Source organism: Hipposideros armiger, unplaced genomic scaffold (genome assembly GCF_001890085.2).
Source record: "Hipposideros armiger isolate ML-2016 unplaced genomic scaffold, ASM189008v1 scaffold_480, whole genome shotgun sequence".
NCBI lineage: Eukaryota > Metazoa > Chordata > Mammalia > Chiroptera > Hipposideridae > Hipposideros > Hipposideros armiger.
The window spans coordinates 609846-634391 of NW_017731830.1; the positions used below are offsets into that span (position 1 = coordinate 609846).

Here is a 24546-nt window from a genome sequence, read left to right on the forward strand (position 1 = left end):
ATAACAAAGTATCTTTTCAATGGCAGTCATCTCCTGATCTGTGGGCGTCATCATACCTGAATAATAATGAAATCTACACTTTCCAACACTCCCCCCCGTCCCCCTCCCCTCACCTCTACGACCTCCACCAAAGGCCGCCATCTCCTACCTCCAGATGGTGATGGCCAGGGTACAGAGGACCCCGGTGAAGGACGGGAAAAAGAGCAAGAAGATGAAGCAAGTCATCATCTGGGAGGCCCGCCAGACTTTGCTCGGAGGCTGGAAGTTCATCCTCAGGCTGATCTGAAGAGAGAGAAGCAGCCAACTGCCATCCATGATCTGTGGCCAGAGGAGCAGGCCAGAGAGAGCCCAGCCAGAACCAGCCTCCTGATACCCTTCCCGCCCCCTCCCCGCCCCCCATCCCGAATTCCAACCACCACCTGGTCACATGTCACTGAGCAAAGCTGATTGGTTCCAACTTTGGACTGACTCACATTTTTGACGTAAAACATGATGAAAAGAGTAATCATTTGGATAAAAGGCAACAGAGGGCAGAAGAAGGTTCCAATCCTATGAAGGAGAGAGGGGAAGTGTCAGAGGGGACACAGGGAGGGGGGTGCAGATATGGGGTGTGAAGGGAAGGCAAAGCGGGTGTCATGGGCTATGTCAGGTGCCTCCCAAACCCATATGCTGAAGTCCTAACCCCCGGGACCTCAGAATGTGACTGTATTTGGAGACAGGGCCTTTACCGAGGTGAGTAAGGTAAAATGAGGCCCTAATCCAATCCTCTTAAAAGAAGAAGAGGGGCCGGCCGAGTGGCGCGATGGTTAAGAACTCGCTTGGGACACAAGAGGGACCCGGTTCGGATCCCACATATGAGGGCCAGTGACACTGCCTTCCACAGCTAAGATGCTGAACAACAGCTCAACCTGGAGCTGGGCTGCTGTGAGGCGACGGTGTAGGCTGCAGACCCTGTGGCAGTGGGTTGCCATGGGCTACCGTGTGTAGCCAGCAGCCAGCGTGAGCAGCCAGCAGCCGCCATGAGCGGCTGTCCAGAAGCTGGCGACTGATCTGCCTCGCCCGGCAAGAGCGCAATGATGGTGCCAACTTGGGCCAGTGAAGCAATGTCCTCTACAACTAGACTGAAGAACAAAAACAACAGCAACTTGTCTGTTCCCCTTTCCCCAATTCCCCAATAAAAATCTTTAATAAAAAAAGAAGAAGAGATCAGGACCCAGACACACAGAGGGAAGACCACGTGAGGACACAGGGAGAAGATGGCTGTCTGCGAGCTAAGGAGAGAAAAACGAACTCTGCCCGCACTTTGATCTTGAACTTCTGGCCTCCAGAACTGTGAGGAAATATAGTCGTGTTGATTAAGCTGCCTAGTCTGTGGTTCTTCATTATGGAAGCCTAATAAACTGCTAAGCAGGGAGACAGCCGCCAACCCTGCACACCAGGCGAATCCCCACCATGCCCAGTATCCACAGCTGCCCTCTTCCCAGCTCCGGAAAAGAGGCTGCACAGAGAACCCCACCCACACAGCCACTAAGCCACGAGGGGGCCGTCAGCAAGCCCTAAGCTAGGTGTCCCAAATGTGGGATGTGTCCCCTTCTCCCTCCATGGCATTCTAGGTCTGAGATCTTGCACAGACGGGCATTAAACTGCGCTGAGCTACACGTGAGAGGGCTCGCCATCTCCAACTCTCCTGGGTGCCTCAGAGCCCACAGGAAGAGCTCAGTTTGGTGCCAGGATGTCTTGAACGCCTAACCCTTGCCAACCTCCCATTTTTGTGAAGACAGCAGCAGACTTTAGACTGGAAGCCTTTCCAGACAGCAGCCTCTAGCTGGAATTTGATGACTGCTTGAGATGGGATTGATTTTATGTTTCAAGTTCCTTGCAATTTCTATCAAACAATACCGGTTTTCCATTTGTAATTGTAAAATAAAGATTCCATTAAAATGTATTTAAGCTAAAAAAAAAGGCCAATAATATAAAAGATAATATTAGGTTAAAAAGAGTACAGGTGCTATGGAGATATGCTAAAAAGTAGGCAGGCTGGGGTACAAATGTCTGAAGTTTGGGAAACACTTCATTTGAGAAACACACCTCATCTTTACCATCGGCCCTAACATCACCCCATTTCTGTCATTATATTATCTTCTCGTAAAGCTTACCACCAAAAACAATACTCCCCGAAAACCCAGAGGTTAAATCTATAATTGCAACAGAAAAAGGAAAAGAAATGTGATGCTCTGTTAACAAACACCTTAAAGGCCCAGGAGTAACAATGGCTGTCTCAGAGGGTGACTTTTTCCCCCTCATAAAATATGTCTGAGTCAGGTACTCGCTGGGCCTTAGTACATACGGTTCTCATTTCATGCTCACCTACACCTGTGCCGTGGGTACAACGATCTCTCCTCTGAGCAGGTTAGAAAGCTATTTAGAAAGAGCTGAGTAGCTCACCCCCAGGCATCCCACTGGCTGACATGATGCGGCTGACAGGCTGCTGTAAGCTACCCAGCCACTAGGCGGTGACCTGGCACTGGGCACGTGCATCCCCTAAGCCACACAAAGAAAAGGTTCTCGCTACCTCTAAAACTAAATTCATTGACAGCAGATACGTGCCAATAGCCAAATCACCCAGGGAAACTTCAAAGCGCTGGAAAAGGAAACCCTTTACAGTTGTATGGCCTATTAGAGATGGCAAAACAGTTTTCAAACAGCATCTGACTTAACCCTGAACGCAATTTGAAGGCAGCCAGTATTATGTGCATTTTACAGATGAGGAGACAGGCTCAGAGAGGCACAGTGGCCTCCGTGAGCAGCAGAGCCGGCCCCAGAAGCCAGGTTTCGCCAACTCCAAGTCCCTTACTTTCACATTACCAAAACCCCACCAGATGGAATCTGGGGATGTCATCCACCACGCAGAATGTTGGCCTTAATTATATCGTGTTAAAATAAATAGATAAAAATGGTTACTGGCTATTGGTTTGGGTTTCCAGGTGAGCTTGTCAAAAATTTGATGCGACTAGCTGGCTATTCCCGAAATACACACTTGTTGCACATACATGCACACCCATGCACTGCACATATGCACGTTGCACACACATGCACACACATGTTGCACACACGTGCGTCATGCACATATGTGTTGCACACACATGCTCACACGCACATTGCACACACATGCACACACGCACATTATACACACACATGCACGCACGCACGCACACACAGAGTTGCTCAAACAGGCTGCAGAACCCAAAGACTACAGAGGCCCCACCAGGTGTGACATCGGTGAGGGAAGCAGGCCAGGTGGAAATGAACAGCTCTCTCTGCCTGTCTTCATTTCCCAACTTCTGCTGAGACGTGATTGCAAAGTGAAACTTTTCTGCCCTAAGGAGACTCACAGCATAAAGGCAACAGGAAGTGACAAATCTATGGTGCAGAGAAAACAGTTCAAGGCGGCGACTGTGGCAAAGTGAAGACGCCAGCCCAGCTCAAGGCCCAGCCAACCGTTACCACCATGGGAGATGGTCTAGGTCTTTCCTTTTTTCGGAGAGAAGCCAGAATTTTAAAATTTTACGTGACATCTCCTGATTTTTAAATATTGGCGGTTAATTCAAATGTTTAGAACACGCGCCATGTGGGAGGGGCCAAAGACACCTGCAGGCTGGATCCGGCCTGGGGGCCTTCCGGGCAGGACCCCGGCCCCACGCTTATTCTCGTCAGAAGTCCTCACAAGGAAAAAGGACAGAAGTGCATGGCTGGTGGTGATATGGCCCATGCAGCTCTGAACACCACGGATGCTGGGGCTCGCCACCAAAACGCCAAGTTCACAGTCATGTGGGAACCACTGGGCACATGGCAGAGCCGCGCAACTTACCACACCAGAGTCTGTGCGTAGATCAGCTCTAGAACATTCCTGGCAATGTCAAACTCCGGTAAGCCAAGGCTTGTGATGAACTTCGTCCCAATGATTCTGTGAAAACACACGGCGTTTAGTACCCAAACCATCAACTCCCTCCTTTAAAAAGAGTCCCCACAACCACCCAGTGTGGCAGAAACTGCCAAGGCCCCTTACCAATTTTTGAAAAGTTCCAAGTATAAGCATGTTTTAGAAGAAAGAATTGAGGGAATTGAGGCAAAACGGAATTAACACAATACATTCAAATGAAGGGGTACGGCTAACGTGGTTTAAAAAAATTCTAGAGAACATTTGTGACCTTATCATTTAAATTATCCCACATACAACTCTTGGCTTCGTAAACCTCTTTTTTATGAGCACATAAACTCAGCCCCTCCCAACCTAGACAAAGTACATTTTTTTTCAGTGTTTCATTACTGCTATTGGATCAATGGTGTTTCCTTATTTCTAAATCTACAAGGAAACCAAAGTCCCTGTGTACTCTAAGGAAACTTGAGACCGCTTTTATTTCTTCCTACAGAGGAGTTGCCAATAAAAATTGCTGTCAAGAAAACCCAAAAAACTTCTCATCTTTCTGTCCAGATCCCAGACAGAGGTTGGACTGAAAGTGAGTTTGGGGAGACCAAGTGAGGAATTTGGGCATTCCCCCTACCCACTGGGGAAAGAGTCAGCATTGTGTCGTGCCATCTCATCACTAGGGCATCTTGCAGGAATGTGTAAATGTCTATAAGGAGTGAGATGCTCAATCTATCATTAAAAAATGAATAAATACATAAATCAATGGGCCGATGATGCCACTGCCTCAATTCTGTACACCTGGGTTCTAAAATGAAAGTTAGGACATTAACTGTACAATTGTACCAAAATTAGTACAGTTAAATGAATCATGAGATAAATCTGTATATTCTGACATGGAAAGGTACCAAGGTAAAACGATTAGATGAATAAGAGCAAAGTCTACATGATTTTGCAGTGGGACCCCATTTTTGTCTTTGAAAATTATATAGTACACACACACACACACACACACACACACACAGCAGGCTGGGCATAGAAAAATGTGGAGGAATATATACTAGAATATTAAAATTATGTACGGCGGGTAAGATCGCAAATGGCTCTTAGTTTTTGTGTTTTATTCTAGAACATTCTTTTAAGAGAAAGTTGAAAAGGACCAACTGAACAAAATGAACTTTGACAACAGGACCTGAAACAAGGTGACGTTTCAGTTAATTTAGAAAAAAAACAAAAACAATACCCTGAAGGACACAACAGGCAGATTTAGAACAAAGCGCACTTAGAGGAGCGAGGGACCCGTACTTCCGGCTCAGTCAAGACAGCGGCTCAGCTTACAACTCAAGGTACCACTTCCTCAAGACACACCAATACTTACCTCCTCAGGAACTCCCCCAGGAAGGAATCAGCTAACGAGAACACGAAATCCATCAGGAGGAGCCGGTGGATTTCCTGGCCAATGAGGGTTTCCCAACACTGGAAGACAAACAAGAGTCCCGCTGTGGGAAGGCGCTGTTCCTCCACTCAGCGTCCAGCTGTTCCTGGCCCCCTGTACTCACGAGGACATGACTCACGAGGACGGAGTCCTCGGGTCCCCAGAAAAGCAGACCCACTCCCGGAAGAAATATAGCATTAGGCCAAATTTGTTTTCAGCGCATTTATTGATTTACTGCTCTTCGTCTTCCGCCATTAAGGCCTGCCCCTCCCATAGGCACCCAAACTTCCCCCTTCTCACTCTCTCTCCTTTTAACTCCTTTCACCTCTCTCCGATGCCCTCTGGATCCCATTTCTCAGCCTGGGCTGATCAGTTTCTTTGGGAGAGCTGGAGGCATCAACGGCGAACAATGCCTCCACTCTTTTTGCTTATTAACCCTATGAAACATCAGTAACTGCTATTGAGAAAGTGCCCTAGAGGTTTAGCAGGCTGGTACACACTGGAAGCTCGAATTAGTCAGTTTGTGAAACTGGTGGTCAGTTGCCCCTGTAGAAAGCTGGTGCTGAGCCGATGGACTGGGAGCTTAGAGATGTGACTGACTAAGGGAAGAAAAGTTTTAGGTGCATAGCCCGAGGATGGATGGATGGATGGACGGATGCAAGGAAGGATGGATGGAAGGAAGAAAGGAAGGAAGGAAGGAAGGATAAATGGATGAATGGATGGATGAATGGATGGAAGGAAGGAAGGAAGGAAGGAAGGAAGGAAGGAAGGAAGGATAGATGGATGGATGAAAGGAAGGAAGGAAGGCAGGATGGATGGATGGATGAATGGATGAATGGATGAACGGATAGATGGATAGATGGATGGAAAGAAGGAAGGATGGACAGATGGATGGATAGAAGAATAGCATGATATCTGCTTTAATATCATGAGCAGACACTCTCAAGAAACGAGAAACTCGCTTCCTCCTCCCTAGTGATCAAAGCATAAGAAAACAAAGTTCAGGCAGAGCAGCACGGAAATCTCACCTTTTCACCAGCCAGGGCCACGATGTTGAGCCAGTAGTAACAAAGAATTCCAATGATTGATATTTTCAGAAAGATGTTTCTAAATAACAGAAGAGAAGCCAACGACCATTACCTGCTGCGCTGTTCGCCCATGCTTCCTCCTGGGCACATAGTAACATGGACATTCCCGCCCCCCTGTGGATGAGTGGGGCCAGTTAGCTACTCCTGGCAAATGAACTGGGAGCAGAAGTGATGTAGGTCACATTGCGTCACTTCTAGACTGGAGCATTTACATGCCAATGAGGCCTGCCAGGACTCAGCCTGCCCTCTGGAATGGCCACCAGCCATATTTGAGATGGTCACTGCATCCCTGCATGGTTAACACGAGCAACGCCCTCCTGCCCATCCACAATGGACATGGAGGGTGAGCAGAACTCTTTCTAGCTCCCCGCCCATTTCCGGTGGTGAAAATGGGGGTGGGCGCTGGGAGGGACAGACACACATACCGGACCAGAAGGACAGCGACTTCATGCCGTGGCATCTCGTAACGCTCCACCAGCCTGAACGCGGAGTAGAAGCGTGGCACGGCCAGGTTGATGCAGGACACAACGAAAGGCAGCAACAGCACTGCCCCGGGGTCCCTGTGGCTCGCCAGGAACTGCAAGGGACAGAGGGAGGGAACTGAGATATCCACGGCGGCGCACCAGACCCTTTTTGCCTGGTTCAGAAGAGCCCTCACAATGGGAAAGCCCTGGGAAGTAGCTGCTCTGAGGTTAGCAATTAAGATAGCAGTTATTGGTCGCTTACCTTCTGCCAAGCATCACCCCATGACTGCATTTGCCCTCCCTGCAGCCCAGCAGAGGCGTATTTACAGATTTAACTGACATGCAAACCGAGGCACAGAGAGGTGACGATGCTCGCCCAGCGTCACCCAGCCAGCAAGTGGCAGATTGAACCCAGGTCTATCTGACTCAGGAGCCTGAGCTCAATCAGCCATGCTGTGGTCTTGGTTTCCTTACAAGAGGTCTGGGTCAATGCCAACGTGCTCCCCGGCTGCTGGCGCAAAAGCTTGAGTCTACGGAAGCTACAGCACAAGGGTGTCACCCCTGTGGAACTTCTCCTCTCTGCTCCGGCACGGCCTGCTTCATTGTCACCAGGCTGCGCCCGCCCTTGGGGGCTAAATTAGGGGCAGGGGAACCTCTGCTAGCCCAGGCCGCACTTCTGCATGGGGTCGGGAGAGGTACGCCTTCCTTCACGTGGACACGACACCCTGTTGTCTGGCTTGGAGTGGAGCCCGGACTGGCTTCTCCCGAGCATCCATGGAGTAAAGGAATCCAGTGGATTTATCTGACGTCTCACAATCCCCCTTTTTTACCTCCAAGCCTGACCCTGCCTCTACCTACCTCCAGCTGGTTTTGAAAGCACTCCTCGAATTTTTGGCAGTATCTTTGGAGTCGGCCTAGGAAATTCTGTCCCCCTCCCTATATTTGTAAAGTGCAAGGTCCGGGGACAGATACATAGCTCCTCTAAGCCTCTTGTTCTCCGTCTGGGTAATGGGGAAACTGTCACATAACCCACAGAGACGATACGAGGATCAAGTGAGACCCATAAGGCAAGGTCTGGCCCCTAATTGACACACGGCTGGGGCACCATTCACATGAACTTGTAGTTGGCAGTGAATGTGACCCATTGGTTGTAGAAAGGGCTGATCCTGGCTAGCACGGACTGGATGTCCAAATAATGGGAACGGCTCCACTTCCACTGCCTCTCCTCCTCTGCTGCCCTCCTTCACGTCAAGTGGGCGTGGAGAAAGCCTTCTGGGTGAAGGAGCAGCTCAGGAGTCTTTCTACCTACTGCTGCCCAGTCACAGCGTCCACCCTACGTAGACAATGCCAGGCCCCTGAGGACCCACCTTCTCCTCTTTCAGGGCACACCTTAATATGGTTGGTTGTGAGGTGCCAAGGCTAAAGACGTGGGCAGGGGTCAGATCATAAAAGATCTACCAGTCCTGCTGTGGGGGGTAGATTTGATGTTAAGGGTTATGGGAAGCCATTAAAGAAAATGACATCATCAGACCAACCTGCACCACAATTCCAGAGGTCAGCAAACTTGCTATAATTAGTCCCATTTTCCAGAGGAGAAAGCTGACACCTACAGAAAAACAGTATTTTGCTACCCAGCTAACTAATCTCAGAATTCATATCATTAAAAAAAAAACCTAACTGACATTCCTTTCTCACCCACAGTACCAGGCTCTACGTGGACCCTCCACATAACTGTTCTCTTGGCCACGACCACACACCTACAAGGCCAGGTATGATGGTTCCCATTTTACAGGTGAGGAACCTGGGGCTTGGAAAGATTACATCACTTGCTAGAGTCCATCAGATCACACAATGCCAGGAGCTGTGAGAGGCATCAGAGTTATAATAATACAGGAAGAACCCGGAGCTTGATCCCAGGTCTGCAATCCAAGGTCCCATCTCCCCACCAGCCCAGAGCCTGTCACTCTAAGTGGTGCACACACGTCACCTGGGGACGTTGTTAAGATGCAGTTTCTGAGTCCATGGACCAAGGGAGGGACCTGAGTTCTGCATTTTTTCACACGTTTCCAGCTGATGGCAATGCTGCCGGCCACGACCTCGGTCTGAGTAGCGAGTTCTACTCCACCCTCCCCTCCAGCACCCCGTCCCTGGCTCTCTGTGCTCCGGTCCCTGGTCCTCCTACCTCTATGTTGTTCCCAGCCAGGTAATAAACAGCGACACAGCAGGCAACGGCCACTCCGGTGGAGACAACCCAGGCTGCCAGGTGGACAGCAAAGCGGGTCAGGTGCTGATTGAGCGTTAACTTGACCTTCTCCTGACAGATTTCTGACAGGTTCTCCTAGAAACAAGAGGAAGTCACATTGGCCCACAGACCCCTTCCCACCGTTACCAAAGGCTCTCCCTCCCCCCAGGGAGACACAAACACACCCCAAATCCACAGGCAAGAGAGAGGGACAGACCACGATGATCACGGATTATGGGAGACCCCCGGGAAAATCTCAAATGGGCAGGAACCCCCATCACTGCACCAACTGGCTTCTCTGTCTTAGATGAACAGACAGGACCAACAGATTGGGACTGAGGACAGTAGACTGAGGTCATGCCAGTCTCTTGAAGAATAAGAACTTAACATCTGCAATCCTCATAACAAGGCCTCTCTGTGTTATATACATTCTGCTTGATCTTTTTTTAAATAAGATTTTTCTACAACCCGGGTTTTCTCAGCCTTGGCACCATGGACATTTGGCGCCAGGTAGTCCTCTGTTGTGGCAGCTGTCCTGTGTATTACAGGATACTTAGCTACCATCGACCCACGGGATGCCAGGAACACCCCCTCCTCAATTTGGTAACAACCTTAAAAGTCTCCAGACCTCTCTTACTGGAGGCCACATGTTCCCTGAGCGGCATCATGACCTGGGTTGAAAACCACTGGAGAAAAATTTAAACCTGGATCTATGAGGTCAAGAAGTATTTACAGTTAACGTGTGGATATAAATTGCTAATCTGCCTTCCAGTAAGCTTGTACTAATGACAAAGCCAGCCACGGCATATGAAAATGTCCATTTCCCTACACCATCACAAGCACCGGGCATTGTATTTTTTCTGGGTTTTTGGGTAGTGTTTTTTTGTTTGTTTGTTTTTGGTGTGTTTTTTTCCAATCTCATGAGTGGCCAATAATTCATTATTACTTTAAGAAAAGTCACAGACACACTAAGGCAGGGAAGGAGACTGGCCGAGGAAGAGGCTGTAAAAGCAAACTCGCCTTACCCTTATCTCAGTGCTCAGGTTCTTCTGTTTCAGCTTCACAGCTTTTTCGTGAGTGACGGTGAAGTCCCAGCAAAAAATAAGTTTAGCGATCCCTCTGGTGTAAACTTGAGGGTTAATGAAGTTGTTTCGGAAATACCTGGCCATGCTAAGGAGGGCAGAAACCAAAATGTCCAAGGGTTAATCGGACAAGCATTGAGGAGAGCAGGGATGAAAACCAAGAAAAGTCCTATCCTTCAATGTGAAAAGCAACACATTAACTCCGAGTTCTTCTGGAATAGCGTGCTCGCAGCCATAATGGTGATCTGACAGGCCTGACAACAATCCTGGATTGCCAGCAGGGGGGTTCTTGTCATTCTGTCCTGAGCCTCAGTTTCCACATCAGTATAATGGAGATAATAATAGTACCCACCTCACAGTATTACAAGAGGTATACTTGTTTCTTATTGCTGCTGTAACCAACGGCCCCAAACTTAGTGGCTTAAAACAACACAAATGTATTCTCTTACTGGAGGTCAGAAATCAGAATGGATCTAAAATTAAGGTGTCAGGGCTGGCCAAGTGGCGTGTTGGTTAAGAGTTGCCTTGGGACGCCAGCTCTGAGCAGCAGGGCCCCGGTTCAGATCCCACAAGAGGGCCAGTGACGCTGCACCCTCTACAGCTAAGATGGTGAACAACAGCTCGACCTGGAGCTGAGCTGCCATGAGTTGCCGGCAACGGCGAAGTCTGCAGTGGGGCTGCAGTGGGCTGCTGTGAGCTACTGTGAGTGGCTGACAGCCGGCGTCAGTGGCTGTAGCCGGCATGAGTGGCTGTCCAATGGCCAGCGACCGAGCTGCCTCACCCGGGAAGAGCTCAATGATAATACCAACATGGGCCAGTGAAGCAACGTCCTCCACAACTAGACTGAAGAACAAAAGCAACAGCAACTTGTCTGTTCCCCTCCCCTGATTCCCCAATGCTGTTCCTTCCCCCAATTCCCCAATAAAATCTTTAAAAAGTAAAATAAAAATAAAAAATAAAATAAAATCAAGGTGTCAGCAGCGTTGTGATCTTTCTGGCAGCTCTAGCGGACAATCTGTTTCCTGGCCTGTTCCAGCGTCTGGAGGCCGCCTGCATTGCTTGGCTGGCGACCCCGCCTTCCAACCTCAGAGCCAGCAGAGGCACATGTTCCACTCTCTCTGTGACTCTCACCCTCCTGTTTCTCACTTATAAGAATCCTTGGGATTACCTTGGTCCTACCTGGATACTACAAGTTAACCTTCCCATTTTAAGATCCTTAATTTAATCACATCTATAAATTCCTTTTTGCCAGGTAAGGGAACATACTCATGGGTTCTGAGGATGAGGATGGGGACATTTTTGGGGGGTGTCGAGGGTATTATTCGGTCTACCACAAGAGTCAATGCAGCGCTTACAACAGTAAGCACTTAATAATGGCAGCTGTTCTTATCATGAACATATCAGGATGACTCAGTGAAGTCAGGCCCAGGATAAATAAATGTTGAATAGAAACTAGACACTACCTTCCCCCAAATTTCCACCACTGAGTAACAGCAACTTAGGAAGCAGCTCCTAGTTTGACAGGACAAAACAGAATCTCATTTTACTTTGAATTATTGTGCTGCCAGTAAAGTTGTTATAGACTGAATTGTATCCCCTAAAAATTCATGCATATGTTGAAGTCCTAACCCCCAGGACCTAAGAACATGATTGAGTTTGCAGATAGGGTGTCTAATTTAAAATAAGGTCATTAAGTTGGGCCCTAATCCAATATGACCTGTGTCCTTTATAAGAAGAGAAAATTAGGACACAGACATGGACAGAGGGACAACCATTTGAGGACCCAGGGAGAAGACGGGTCAAGAACAGAGGCCTCAGAAGAAACTAGTCCTGCCGACACCTTGATCCTGGATTTCTAGTCTCCAGAACGTGAGAAAATAAATTCCTGTTGTTTCAGCCTCTCATCTGTGGCACTTTGATCCTGCAGACCTACAAACTAATATAGAGGTTGAACATCTGTTCCTCGTCCTTGACAACTGTCAACTGACAATTGTCCATCCATGTCTTTCTGTCCATATGACACCTTGAGGCATTGCATTCGTATGTTTGGACTGACCAATTGCTTTAAAAGCACACAAAAACCTCTCTCCTCTGTCCGAACTAATATTTTTTGTTGTTGTTGCAGGATGAGGAATGATCAGGTAGATTACAGAGAAACTGTTTCCTGGGTAATTTTCTAGTCTCTTGAATTTTGTCTAAACTTAAAAAGACCTTAGCATCCAGAAATGCAGACCCTCCATACCTGAACAGCAAGCTGAAAAAGCAGACGACCAAACAGCCTCCGATCGTGAAGAGGTAGGCGAGTGGCATATTATAGGAGGCCGCACCTTCCCCGTGCTGGATTGTGGAGTTGGTGTAAAAGCCATAGTACATCACCGTGTCGCTAAAATAACCCTGGAAGGGACAATAAGCCCTAGGTCAGGTGGGTCTCTTGAGAAAATGACGAATGACTATGGTCAGGACAGTTGACTTCTTTTATCTACAGGAAGCTTGGACCAGTCAATTTAGATGTTTTGTTGGCCAGGAAAGGGGCACTCAAGGCCACTGAGAAGCTGGACATTTTATCACTAGGCTCTCGGAGTTGGAAAAGAATCCCAAACTCACGTAAGTTTAAAATAGAGGGACCCCTGGACCCAGTAACCAAGCAAAGCGTGACTCAAAAGCAGGGCGCACGTTGAAGAAATTCACAATGTCCTGAGGTCTATAACGTATTGTAAAATGCCTCCCAAAATAATAAGATAAGACAAATAGGGCAAAATGTGAACAATAGTAAAGCTATGTAGTGTGTAGGTGGGTGTTTATAGATTTTTTTTTAAGCTGAGCCATCCTGCCACCTGTTGGCAGCTCAGCAGCTGCTCAGCTTGGGCCGGGAGTCGAACCGCTGTTGCTCAGAGCTCAAACTCTTGAGCGAGCTCTTAACCAACTGAGCCACTCGGCCGGCCCATAGGTGGGTGTTTATTACATGACTTTTTATTTTTCTGTATGGTTGAAATTTTTCATAATAAAATGTTTCATATATACACATACACAAAAACTATATAGTAATGAGAAAAAAATAAATGTACACAATAATTCCATTTCAATGCATCTATCCCAAGGAAATTCTTTTTAACAGAAAAAAAAAAAGACAAATGGAAGAGTCTTACTTTGAACATCCCACTGCAAGAATCAGCAGACTCTTTGTGTAAAGAGCTAGAGAGTAAATCATGTTGGGTTGGCAGGCCAATATGGCAGTCACAGGAAGGGTTCAGTTCTGCCGACATAGCAGCACAGCAGCACAAACATGCACACAAGTAAATGAGGGCAGCCGTGTTCCAAAAGCATGTTATTCATGGATGCTGAAATTTGAATTTCACATAATTTTCATGTTTCTCCCAGTGCTATCCTTCTTTTGATGGTTTTCAAGCATTTAAAAATGTAGAAACCCATCTTAGTTTGCGGGCTGATCAAACACAGGTGTCTGGCCAGAGTTGGCGCACGGACTGGAGTTTGTCAATCCTGGGTCTACAGAATATCAATAGCAGAAATCTGTTCTAGAAGGTGAACTCACAAAGGGCTATGTGCCTCAGTAAGGAGCTGGGCAAATACGTTATGGTTGAGGGCCGGCCGAGTGGCTCAGTTGGTTAAGAGCTCACTCAATAGTGTGAGCTCTGAGCAACAGCGGTTCGATTCCCGACCTGAGCTGAGCTGCCATGGAGCTGTCAACAGGTGGCAGGATGGCTCAGCTAAATAAATAAATAATAAATAAATAAATAAAATAAGTTATGGTTGATATTAAGTAGAATAATGCGGATCTATATAGATAGTCAAGACATACAGTGAAGCAAAAAATGTTGAAAACAAGACTTGTAGTATCCTATCCTCTTTTTATTTTTTAAAAGAATATCTGTCTGTCTATCTATCTATCCATCCATCCATCCATTCATCTACCTACCTACCTACCTACCTACCTACCTACCTATGTATCTATGTTTGTAAAAGAAGAAAAGCACTGGACAAAGATACCCTCTGAACTGGGGAGTTACACAAGGGAAGAAGGGTAAAATGGACTTTCCCTTAGTTTGTTCGCTTCTGTAACAGGAACTTTTCAAAAGAAGCATTGTATTTTGTAGAACGAAAAATAACGAAGAAAGAAAAGGCTGATCTATGAACGCCAGCACAAGACATCCGCCACATATGAGGTGAAGAAAACAAGCCGTAGGCAGTATATATGAACAAAAACAAAAAGAGAAAGGAATGCATATGGACATGCATATGCACATATGTGTCCCTATGTGCGCAGAGAAGAGGATTCTGAGCAGCACCAACTGTTAGCACAGGAGACAGAAATTCTATGTTGTGTATATGTGACTTTGGGGGGAAACGGTAAACATTATTTACACGCCCACTTGCCCATCAGCTGACTCCCAGGGAAAATAAGAGGTCTGGATTGGTGACCAGCAAGGAATGTCTCCAGGTTTCTGGGGTGGTGAACTGCAGGTGGAGGGGAGGGAGAACTTACCGCCCCCGTCAAAAACTCCAGTCCGGTGAATTGAAGGGTGTTCCTTGTGGCCACGGTTAACTGAGGGATTATGATGAAGCCAAAGGTCACAATGAATGAGAAAATGTTGAACTTCAAAAGCCACATCAGGAAGTTGAAATAGGACAGGACGCTGGTTCCGAACTTGCCCCCAATGACCTTGAGCGTCTTCTGCCAGAGGCTGATGGAGTTAAGCAGCTCCGACAGGCTGTTCTTGGATCTCCGGTGGGCCTGGGTTGGGGCACAGAGCACAAGGCTTGACGTTCCCTCAACAAGTACGTCCCCAACAGGCCCCACAACTGCGACAACGGCCGCTGTTCTGGAGCATTACAATGTGCCAGGCCCTTCCATACGCACGTCTGCAAATGTCATCTCATTTAATCCGAGCTAAAGTGAGTGCTACTATTACCTTCCCAGGTTTGCAGTTGAAGGTGACACGCACAGCGGATAAGCTGTAAGGATAACTCAGACCTCCGAATGCCCATCTGGTATCCCCACACCTACAATGACCCAATTTCTATGACTTTCAGGGAAACACCCTGGATTTTGGTTCCTCCCCCCATGGGTCCCGTTCCATCCCCACTTTCTACCGCCCTGTTCTCACCCTCTGGTTGTGCCCATTTTTCCGAGTACAGCAAAGGCTGACTTACCAATGAAATGGAGTTCAGACACTGAGAGCAGCAGTTGAACTCAAGGATGTGACGGGACTGCTTACTTTTCTCTTTGTCAACTATTTTCCTGTGGGGAGTGGCAGAAGAAAGCGAGAAATATCAATGCTATCATATATTCACTCCCAAAATGTGTACTGAGTGTCACGACGTGCCCAGCACAGTCCCGGGTGGAAAGGGACCAATTTCCCTGCCTCAGGAAGAGAAAGAAAAGAAACAAGGAACATAATAACAAAATGGGTAAACAATATAGGATATTAAAAGGTGGTTTGTGTTATGGAAAAGGAAATGGGAAAACAGACAGGGAAGGGAGATAGGAAATGCTGGGGTGGGAACCCTGTTACAATTTGAAAGGGCCGGCCGAGTGGCTCTGTTGGTTAAGAGCTTGCTCAAGAGTTCGAGCTCTGAGCAACAGCTGTTCGATTCCTCGCCCCAGCTGAGCAGCTGCTGAGCTGCCAACAGGTGGCAGGATGGCTCAGCTTAAAACAAACAAACAAACAAAAAACACAATTTGAAAAACAGTGATATTTCACTCTATTCACTGGCAGAGAGGAGGGGTTAGTCTTATGGATAACGGACGGTCCCGTGCATAGGGAACAGTTAGCTCGAAGCCCCAAAGAGAGTGGATGGCTGGAATTTTCTGTTCCAGAATCTATCCCACATTGCAGTTAGTTGTCATGTCTCCAGTCTGTGACAGCTCCTCACATGTTCCTCATTTATGATGACCTTGACAGTTCGGAGGAGTGCTGGTCGGGTATTCCGTACAGTGGCCCTCAATTGGGGTTTGCCTGATGTTTTTCTCTGGTTAGCCTGGTGGGTATGGGTTTTAGGAGACTGCCACAGAGGGGCTGTGTCCTTGTCACATGACTAACCTCTGGGGATGTCAACCTTGATCACCTGGCTGAGGTAGTTTTACCTGGAAGTCTTCTCTGGAAAGTTACTCCCCGCCCTCCCCTCCCCCCACCACACTCTACTCTTTGGAAGCTGGTCACCAAGCACAGCCCACACTCCAGTGGGTAGTAGAAACGTCTACACAGATTATGTAGAATACTTCTGTAGGAAGACTGTCTCTTCTCTAGCATTTCTTTATTTAGGGTCTCTCTAAGATGGGGCGAAAGTAGAAGATAAGGTTTGCATGAAACCTGGGATAGAAGAAAAGCTTTCAGTCCATACCTAAGGTTCCTTTTCTCTTCCATGGCCCTCGGCTGACTCCTGATGGCTTTAATTCTGTCTCTAGATGTCATGGAAATCAGAGATGTAATTAACTTTTGTCCTGAGGAAGAAAATAAACGTAGTTAATTTTTTTTTTCTTTCTTCCTTCCTTTCACAGGATAACAGCATTTTAAAAGATTGTGCTGGGCTGGCCGAGTGGCGTGATGGTTAAGAGCTGGCTTGGGACGCCAGAGGGTCCCGGTTTGGATCCTACATATGAGGGCCAGGGACACTGCCCTCCACAGCTAAGATGCTGAACAACAGCTCCACCTGGAGCTGGGCTGCCATGAGTCGCCGGCGACGGCGTAGGCTGCAGCCCCTGCTGCAGTGGGTTGCCATGGGCTACCGTGTGTAGCCAGCAGCCAGCGTGAGTGGCCATCCAGAAGCCGACGACTGATCTGCCTCGCCCAGGAAGAGCGCAATGATGGTGCCAACTTGGGCCAGTGAAGCAACATCCTCCACAACTAGACTGAAGAACAAAAGGACAGCAACTTGTCTGTTCTCCTTCCCCCGATTCCCCAATAAAAATCTTAAAAAAAAAAAAAAAAAGATGGTGCTGAAGTTAGAGCCATGTTTTTGTAAGCGCACAAGGAAAAAAGAATGTGATCCCAAAGGTCACAAATAAAAACGGGATGACAGCCTGCGTCTGTGTTAAACTTCAAATGATGCTTTGCATGCAATTCCAAGTGTCAATCTTTTCCATTTCCCATGACAAATAAACAAAACAAAACAGAAAACGTTTAACAAGGCCAACAAGACCCCGTATGTTTGGTCAGCCCCTCTCTCCTCCCCAACTTTAACAGCTCGCATCACTTTCTCGTGCCCCCTGGACTCCAGACCCAAGCACCTTCTTTACAACCCTTGACTGTTGTCACATGTTCTCCCACCCCCCTGGGACAACTCCCCACTTGTTGCCTTACAGCCAATCCCACGACCACCCCCTCTGCATTAGCTTCATACCCTGTAGTCGAGAGAGTGTCTCGGAAAACTGAGGCCGGATGGAATGATATCTGTAAAGCTCTCTCGGGGGGCGTCTCGGAAAACTGAGACCTGATGGAATGATATCGGTTGTCTCCCCTGGGAGGACATGTAACACAGTGTCCTGGGGCTGTGCAGTGATGTATGAAGGCATAACATTTGTTGGAGTACAATGGGGTCAGGTAATGGGAACAAGCCTTAAGGCACCCACCTATACATGGTTAATGATTCACAGTTCTGCAGTTTGCTTCTTTGAAGATTCTCAATAAAAGCCATGCGTTGACCCGATTCAGGGCTCAGTCTTTCTTAGGCTGAGTCCCTTGGTCTCGCTCTTAAATCTTACTTCTGTCTCTGTCTCTTTATTCAATCTGCGTCGCCCCTCTCGTGTCCCATTTGCCCTTGCCACGCAGGACGTGACACCCACTCTTCTCCTGCTAACACATATTTACATTTTGGGGCAGTATGGTGGATATCATTAGTGACCCCAAAGTCATCTCTCCTTTTTAATAGAATCCCAATTCTGTTTAGAAACCTGCACGCCTCCCTCCCATGGCCCTGAGCTTCTGCAGGGTGGGGCCCTTCTCCAGGCAGAGGGGACACATCCCAACGAGTCCAGCCAATCCCGATGGCCCTGTGCCCCTTTGCAGGTGACTGATTCAGGCACAGACATGTGACACAGTGTTGGTCAATGTCCTGTGAGGGGTGGCCTGCTGGAGAGCTTCTTGGCAAAGGTTTCCTCCTTCTCAAAAGAGCAAAACTCAGAAAACAAGGAAAAGTCAGATCCTTCTTCCTCTGGATGCTGTGTGTCCTCATGTGACACCTGGAACTGCTGCCACCATCTTATACCAGTGACAAAGCCAGCAGGGGGCCTGGCTGGAGTCACAACTGGCTCCCTGGTCAAGCTCTTGAGCCAGGACCCCTCATGTTAATGACATACGGTAGTTGAGGTAGAGGGAGGGTCCCCAGAAAAGGGCCACCACCAAATCATTGGCCTGAACACAAGGAATTTGCTCTCTCCTGAGAGGGAAAGGGGGACAGACAGAGCGGAAGAAATGAGAAGGAGGGAGGCAGAAAAAAAAAAGAGATTTGGGAAAACAGCAGCATGGCAGGAGACACCCCAACTCTTCATTAAAGGTGCTACACCCACACAATGCTTTGCTGTAAATGGATTTTTTTTTCCCCTCTTAGAAATCACTGAGAGAGGCTAGATTTTACACCTGGAGTATTATGGGCTGAAACAGAAACACCATCCGAAGAACCAAACGGTATTTGGGCTCAGGAGCAGAGGCAGGGGGGTCTGGGCGAAGGCCTGGTTTCATGGCGGACTTGGCACTAACAGGCCTCCTGTGTTGCCGACTCCAGGGTGGGGAGGAATTGGACCAAAGGCGGACAGGACAGTGGTTAAGGTGTCAGGCTTGGGACCCAGCCAAACCTGCACTTGGGCCCCAAATCTGCCAGATCGCTTAATTTCCCCGAACCTCCGTTTCCTCATTAAGCAAATGGAAATGACAAGTGTGCCTGCCTCACTGACGTGGAGTGTGGGGAGGAAATAAAACTCAACTCCACGGATAACAAAAAGGAAGTGCTTGGCAGAGGCACCAGACCCACGGAATGAGCTTGATCAAGGCCAACTCCTTTTTAGGTGTTAGATGCCCTCAAAGTGACTCCTCCTTGGTTTCTAGCATCCTCAGGTCATTTACCAAACCTTCAACCTACTTGATGCCTCATGACTAAGAAACCCTGTGGACCACTGGGAAGCCTTCTTTGCTTCTCGTCCTAACTGCTCTGCCCCAGTGTCTTCCTACCTTGAATATCTTCATGTGATGTACAAGGAGCATCTATGCCCACGCTCTCTGGGCTACAAAGGGTCTGAGAAAACGATTCATTCAAAGATGTTGAAAACCGTAACAAGCACTCGGCCTTTCTGTCATTCCGGGGACTGAAAGTCTGCGAGTCCGTCACATGGATGTCAGATGCGGATGAGACCATGCGGAAGCTTGAGTTCACCAGCTTTCCTGGCACCATGTGATTGGAGAGCAGGTGCCTTTGGATCCCGGATGGGACAGTCTCAACCTTGATGATGATGTCATTTGCTTGGTCATCAGGCAGCATCTCTTGCCTCCTCTAAGCCTAATTCTGCACTGGGGTCACACAGAAGTCACACAGAAGTCACACGGGCATTGTCGAGAATGGCCATGAAAAGTAGTGACCATCACAGACGAATGCCCTGCCCACATTTCTTAAAACGCCAGGATGAGATCGCCAAAGCCAGCCCCATGCAAATCACAACATAACTCCCCACATCTACACTCGAGGCGTCTCCTAGGAGGAGGTGTGTGTTTCTGAAGAGAGTTCTGTCTCGGTAGCTAGGTGAAAAACCACAAACAGAATCCTTCATTGAAGACAATGGGATTCTAGAAACAGAAGGCAGAGAGTCTTCTAAATGACTCATCATCAAAGGGAAAATTTTTCTTTTTTGTTTGGTGCCTCTGGCCTAAACCTTCATCTTATATTCATAATTTGATATGCCTGCATAAATCCAGATGAGTTTCCAGTGAGACAATTGTTATCTCCTGACTGCCTTGGGTGGCCGACCCTGCTATCTGTCTGCTTCTCAATATCCATTCTCCGCTTCTACCAGCAGACGCCTCCTTTCAGAGGCTCAGCTAAAATTCTCCCAGCTTCCTTTGTGGCTAACGGTAGACCCAGGACCCCAACTTGGCCAACGAGACCCATGGTTTCCAGGAATGCTCTTTAAAAGGTGACATTTTGCCTGGTTTCACCTTTGGCCCGTCTCCATTTCCCCTTCTTCCTGACCAGGGTTGCCATTTTGAGAAGAAGATAAATATCCACCAACTAAGGATGGTGGGAAAAGGTGCTACAGAAGGCGCCTCAGTCCTTGAGAGCATGATGGGCAGAGCTGCTGCACAAACTTTGGACTCTCTCTCTCCACACTTCTTGCTACATGAGAAAAATAAATCCCAACGTACTTGCTAAGCCAATGCCCTGAACACAATTCCTATCCAACAGACCTAAGTTGGAAATCACCTTAGTTTATTTAATAGTTGGAGAAACTGAGGTGCAGAGAAATGAACTGACACCACCCCCCTCACACGCTCATTAAATGACAGGATTGAACTTCACTCTACTCCTTTCCCCACCAAGGATAAATAACAGTCACAATACCTGCCATTTACTACAGGCAAACTACTTAAATAGAGCATATCATTTAATTTTTACAATCACCCTATGAAGTAGGTACTATAATCAACCCCATTTTTATAGATAAGAACACTGAGGCCCAAAGAGGTCATTTGCCTAAGGTCACAAAACCAACAAGTAGCACACCTGAGGGTCAAACCCAGGTCTGTCTGGCCCCAAAGCAGGACATCTTAACCACTTCACCCTGGCCCCTTCCTCTAACAATATGTTGATGTAGCATTCATTCATTCATTCATTCATAAATACATGAATATTTACGAGTGCCTACTATGTGCTGGGGCTTCCTAGGTGCACAGCACAGTCCATCAAAGTGACGCTTTATCAGGAGGCTGTCCACCCATTAATTGTCCGTGGCTTGAGAATGAGAACCAATGCAAAGCAAAATGGTGACAAAAGCCACGTTCATGTGTGTCTTCCATTTCTTTACTTCTCTCTGCCTTCTGGGGGCTCCTCTTGGACCAGAGGCCCCAAACCTCATGCAGGCTAGAGAGAGCCATCTGATGAAGTGTAAAGGCATTTCTCTTCCCCAATAGTTACAGCCACCCTCTGTGCCAGGGGGAACCGAATGGAGATTATGTCCCCAAGGTTTTCCCTCCCGAGCAGTAATAGCCCACCCTTGTGGAAGAGACACTCCTTCACGAGAAGGCACTTAAGAATGAGGCTAAAGGTTATCATATAAGCTAGTGGGGCCAGAGAGACTGTACTTTTAAGTGATGGAGCTCCTCAGTTGGCATGATCACGGAGAGGACACCATGGGTTTACTTCTTGTTGTTCATAGATTTGCTTTTAGGTCCCAGCATTCCCTGGCCTTTCTCCTCTGTTGCTTTCTTTTTATCTCTCAGTCTTTGCCTCTGCTCAGACCTTCATCACCACATGGACACAGTGGTCCTTCCCGAGCTTCCTGGCTGATTTCAAAGGCTCTGTCTTTCACCAGCACGACTGCTTCTCCACCGTCACTAACCATTATATAACAGCTCAGAAAAATTTTGATCCACGCACCGTCACCTCACATGTATCAGCCACAGGGTGGACATGTGACCTCAGCCTTCTTTCCTATGTAAACATGACTGGTCCATGTGTAGGCGTGTGGCCCAAATACAGCCAGACAGAGTCTCCTCAGCATTGCCTGCCAGATCCACAGAGAAAGGGAGGCTTGCTAATGGGGTTGCTGAGCTGAGGGTGTGTATCTGGGCCTGTTATTGGTCATGCTCCTGGCCTGTGGAAAAAGCCTGACTGCAGCTGAGATGAAGGAGGAGAAGCTTAAAGGAAAGCTGGGTCAAGCACCGATGAGCCACAGATGGAGAAAAACAGAGTCCCAGTAGCACTGAGCCCACGGCTTCAGACTCAGAGGCTCTGGTTCCTGGAACTCATTCAACAAATTAATTTGACAAATATCTCTGAGCACCTACTGTGTGCCAGGCACCGTACAGGTGCCAGAAGGTAATTCGATCTTCAATTCTTTGTTTCAACCATATCCTCTCCTTCCCCCACAAGCCAATAAAATCACATTGGGCCAGTGTGAGCTGGGTTTCTGTCACTTACAACCACAAGAGTCCTGATGAAGACACCATGATGTCCAGAGAAGAAAAAAAACTCTACACGTCTACAAGAAAATCCCGTTTGATAAACTTAGGAAGTACGGCTCAGTTACCGCACCTGAGGCTGAGAGGAAGTGGCAGTGTCCGCCTTGCCTGGGACATTCCTTCTCCAGCACTAAATTTTCGCTCACTTCCCATTTACGCCATAATTACCTTGGGGTGACTTGTGCCAGTCGCTCCCAAACGGTGGGTTTCCATAAGCTGGGCCGGAGCTACCTTCACCCACATACGCCGGATTCACTGGAATAAAGAGACAGGAAATGCTGCCATTCATCCCACCTTGTTAGATATTATTGAGCACATAATGGCCGGTAAAGACTGTGACCTTGACCTTGAGGTTCTAACAGACTAACGACTAAGCACTTGGGTAGAACATGGGGCACAAATAGAAAAACAATGCTGTTAAGTACAAACAGCCTCAACTGACGGTTTTCATTTGACTAGAGGCCATAGTGAAAAACAGCTGTTAAGCGCATACCTACACATATGTAACTAAAAACCAAGTTTCACAAAAACAATCCTTTGCTTGGTTACAGAAACAGCACTCTGATATAGTCTTATCCTTTTCCATTCTTCTCGGTTTCATTTCAAAAAATTAATTTCACGACTTGTTAATAATGGGCTACAACTCAAGAGTTTGAAAAATACTTGTCAGGGGAAAGGACAAACAGGCAGTGTACCAAGGATTTTGGGGGGTAGTGAAAATATTCTGTACGACACCATATTTGATGGATACATGTCATTATACATTTCCAAACCCACAGAATGGAGGCCACTGAGCGTGAATGCTGAGGTAAACTGTGGGCTTTGGGTGACAATGTCCTGTCAATGTGGGTTCATTGACTGTAACAAAAGTACTACTTTGGTGGGGATGTTGATAACGGGGGAGGCTGTGCATATGGGGACTGGGGGTATATGGGAAATTTCCATTTTACTGTGAACCTAAAATGGCTCTAAAAAATTAGTTCTTAAATTTTTTAAAAATGAAGCAAAAGGGCCAGCCGAGTGGCACATTGGTTAAGAGTTGGCTTGGGACACCAGCTCTGAGCAGCAGGGCCCTGGTTCGGATCCCACATGAGGGCCAGTGACACTGCCCTCCACAGCTAAGATGCTGAACAACAGCTTAACCTGGAGCTGGGCTGCCGTGAGGCAACGGCATAGGCTGCAGCCCCTGCTGCAGTGGGCTGCCATAGGCTACTGTGAGTGGCCGGCAGCCAGCGTGAGAGGCCAAGAGCCACCGTGAGCAGCCCTCCAGAGGTTGGTGACCGATCTGCCTCACCCGGGAAGAGCGTAATGATAATACCAACATGGGCCAATGAAACATCTTCCACAACTAGACTGAAGAACAAAAGGACAGCAACTTGTCTGTTCCCCTTCCCCCGATTCCCCAGCGCTGTTCCCCTCCCCCAATTCCCTAAAATCTTAAAAAGAAGCAAAAAAAAACACAAAAAAGTTGTCTAGATAGTTATAGGGGTTCCTTCCATCTCCAGCATTTGATGATGATGTCTGAACGAACTTGAAACATAGCATGATTTCCTTAGGGACAGAGTCCAATCTCAGCACCTGCATGGCAGTGTCACATTTCAATACATTTTTATTCAACCCATGGTAAATATTAAAGGCCAAAGTCCACAACAAAGAATATGGAGCACATTTTGATGGTGACGTGCACAAAACTACATGGTAGCAAGTTCTGGAACTTCTTGGCAGAGATCAATTCCCAGATTTGCTACTTACTCCCGTTTTTCCGAAAATAAGACCTACCTGGAAAATAAGCCCTAGCATGATTTTTCAGGATGCTCATAGCATAAGCTCTACCCCAAACATAAGCCCCAGTTAAGATTGTCAGCCAGACATGACTGTTTGAACAAATGCAGATTTTTGTACATGAATAAATGTAGATTGTTGGAGCAAAAATTAATAGAAGACCTGGTCTTATGTTCGGGGAAACACGGTAGCTGTGTGTCCTTGGGCCTGTTGCTTAACCTCTCTGAGCTTCAATATCTTACTCTCTAAAACAGAGATAGTATTTTATTTTTCATCATTGGCCCCCTAAGGAGTTTTTTTAGACATGTCTTCCTCAACGTGCTCTCCCCCGCCCCATGCAATATTA

General features: G+C 47.5%; 1 protein-coding gene across 4 annotated transcripts in view; it reads right to left on the minus strand.

Annotated features, from left to right (window-relative positions):
• Nucleotides 1-24546, minus strand: part of TMC5 (transmembrane channel like 5) — a 60172-nt gene that overhangs the window by 10152 nt on the left and 25474 nt on the right. For all 4 annotated transcript variants that reach the window (XM_019666880.1, XM_019666881.1, XM_019666879.1 and 1 more), the window contains exons 5-17: nucleotides 22587-22673; nucleotides 16597-16696; nucleotides 15406-15493; nucleotides 14738-14986; nucleotides 12479-12630; nucleotides 10180-10324; nucleotides 9095-9250; nucleotides 6874-7025; nucleotides 6389-6467; nucleotides 5304-5401; nucleotides 3869-3964; nucleotides 474-549; nucleotides 149-282 (exon numbers count right to left, since the gene is read on the minus strand). In XM_019666880.1, coding sequence (XP_019522425.1) covers nucleotides 149-282; nucleotides 474-549; nucleotides 3869-3964; nucleotides 5304-5401; nucleotides 6389-6467; nucleotides 6874-7025; nucleotides 9095-9250; nucleotides 10180-10324; nucleotides 12479-12630; nucleotides 14738-14986; nucleotides 15406-15493; nucleotides 16597-16696; nucleotides 22587-22673 — 1612 coding nt within the window. The remainder of the gene's footprint in view (nucleotides 1-148; nucleotides 283-473; nucleotides 550-3868; nucleotides 3965-5303; nucleotides 5402-6388; nucleotides 6468-6873; nucleotides 7026-9094; nucleotides 9251-10179; nucleotides 10325-12478; nucleotides 12631-14737; nucleotides 14987-15405; nucleotides 15494-16596; nucleotides 16697-22586; nucleotides 22674-24546) is intronic.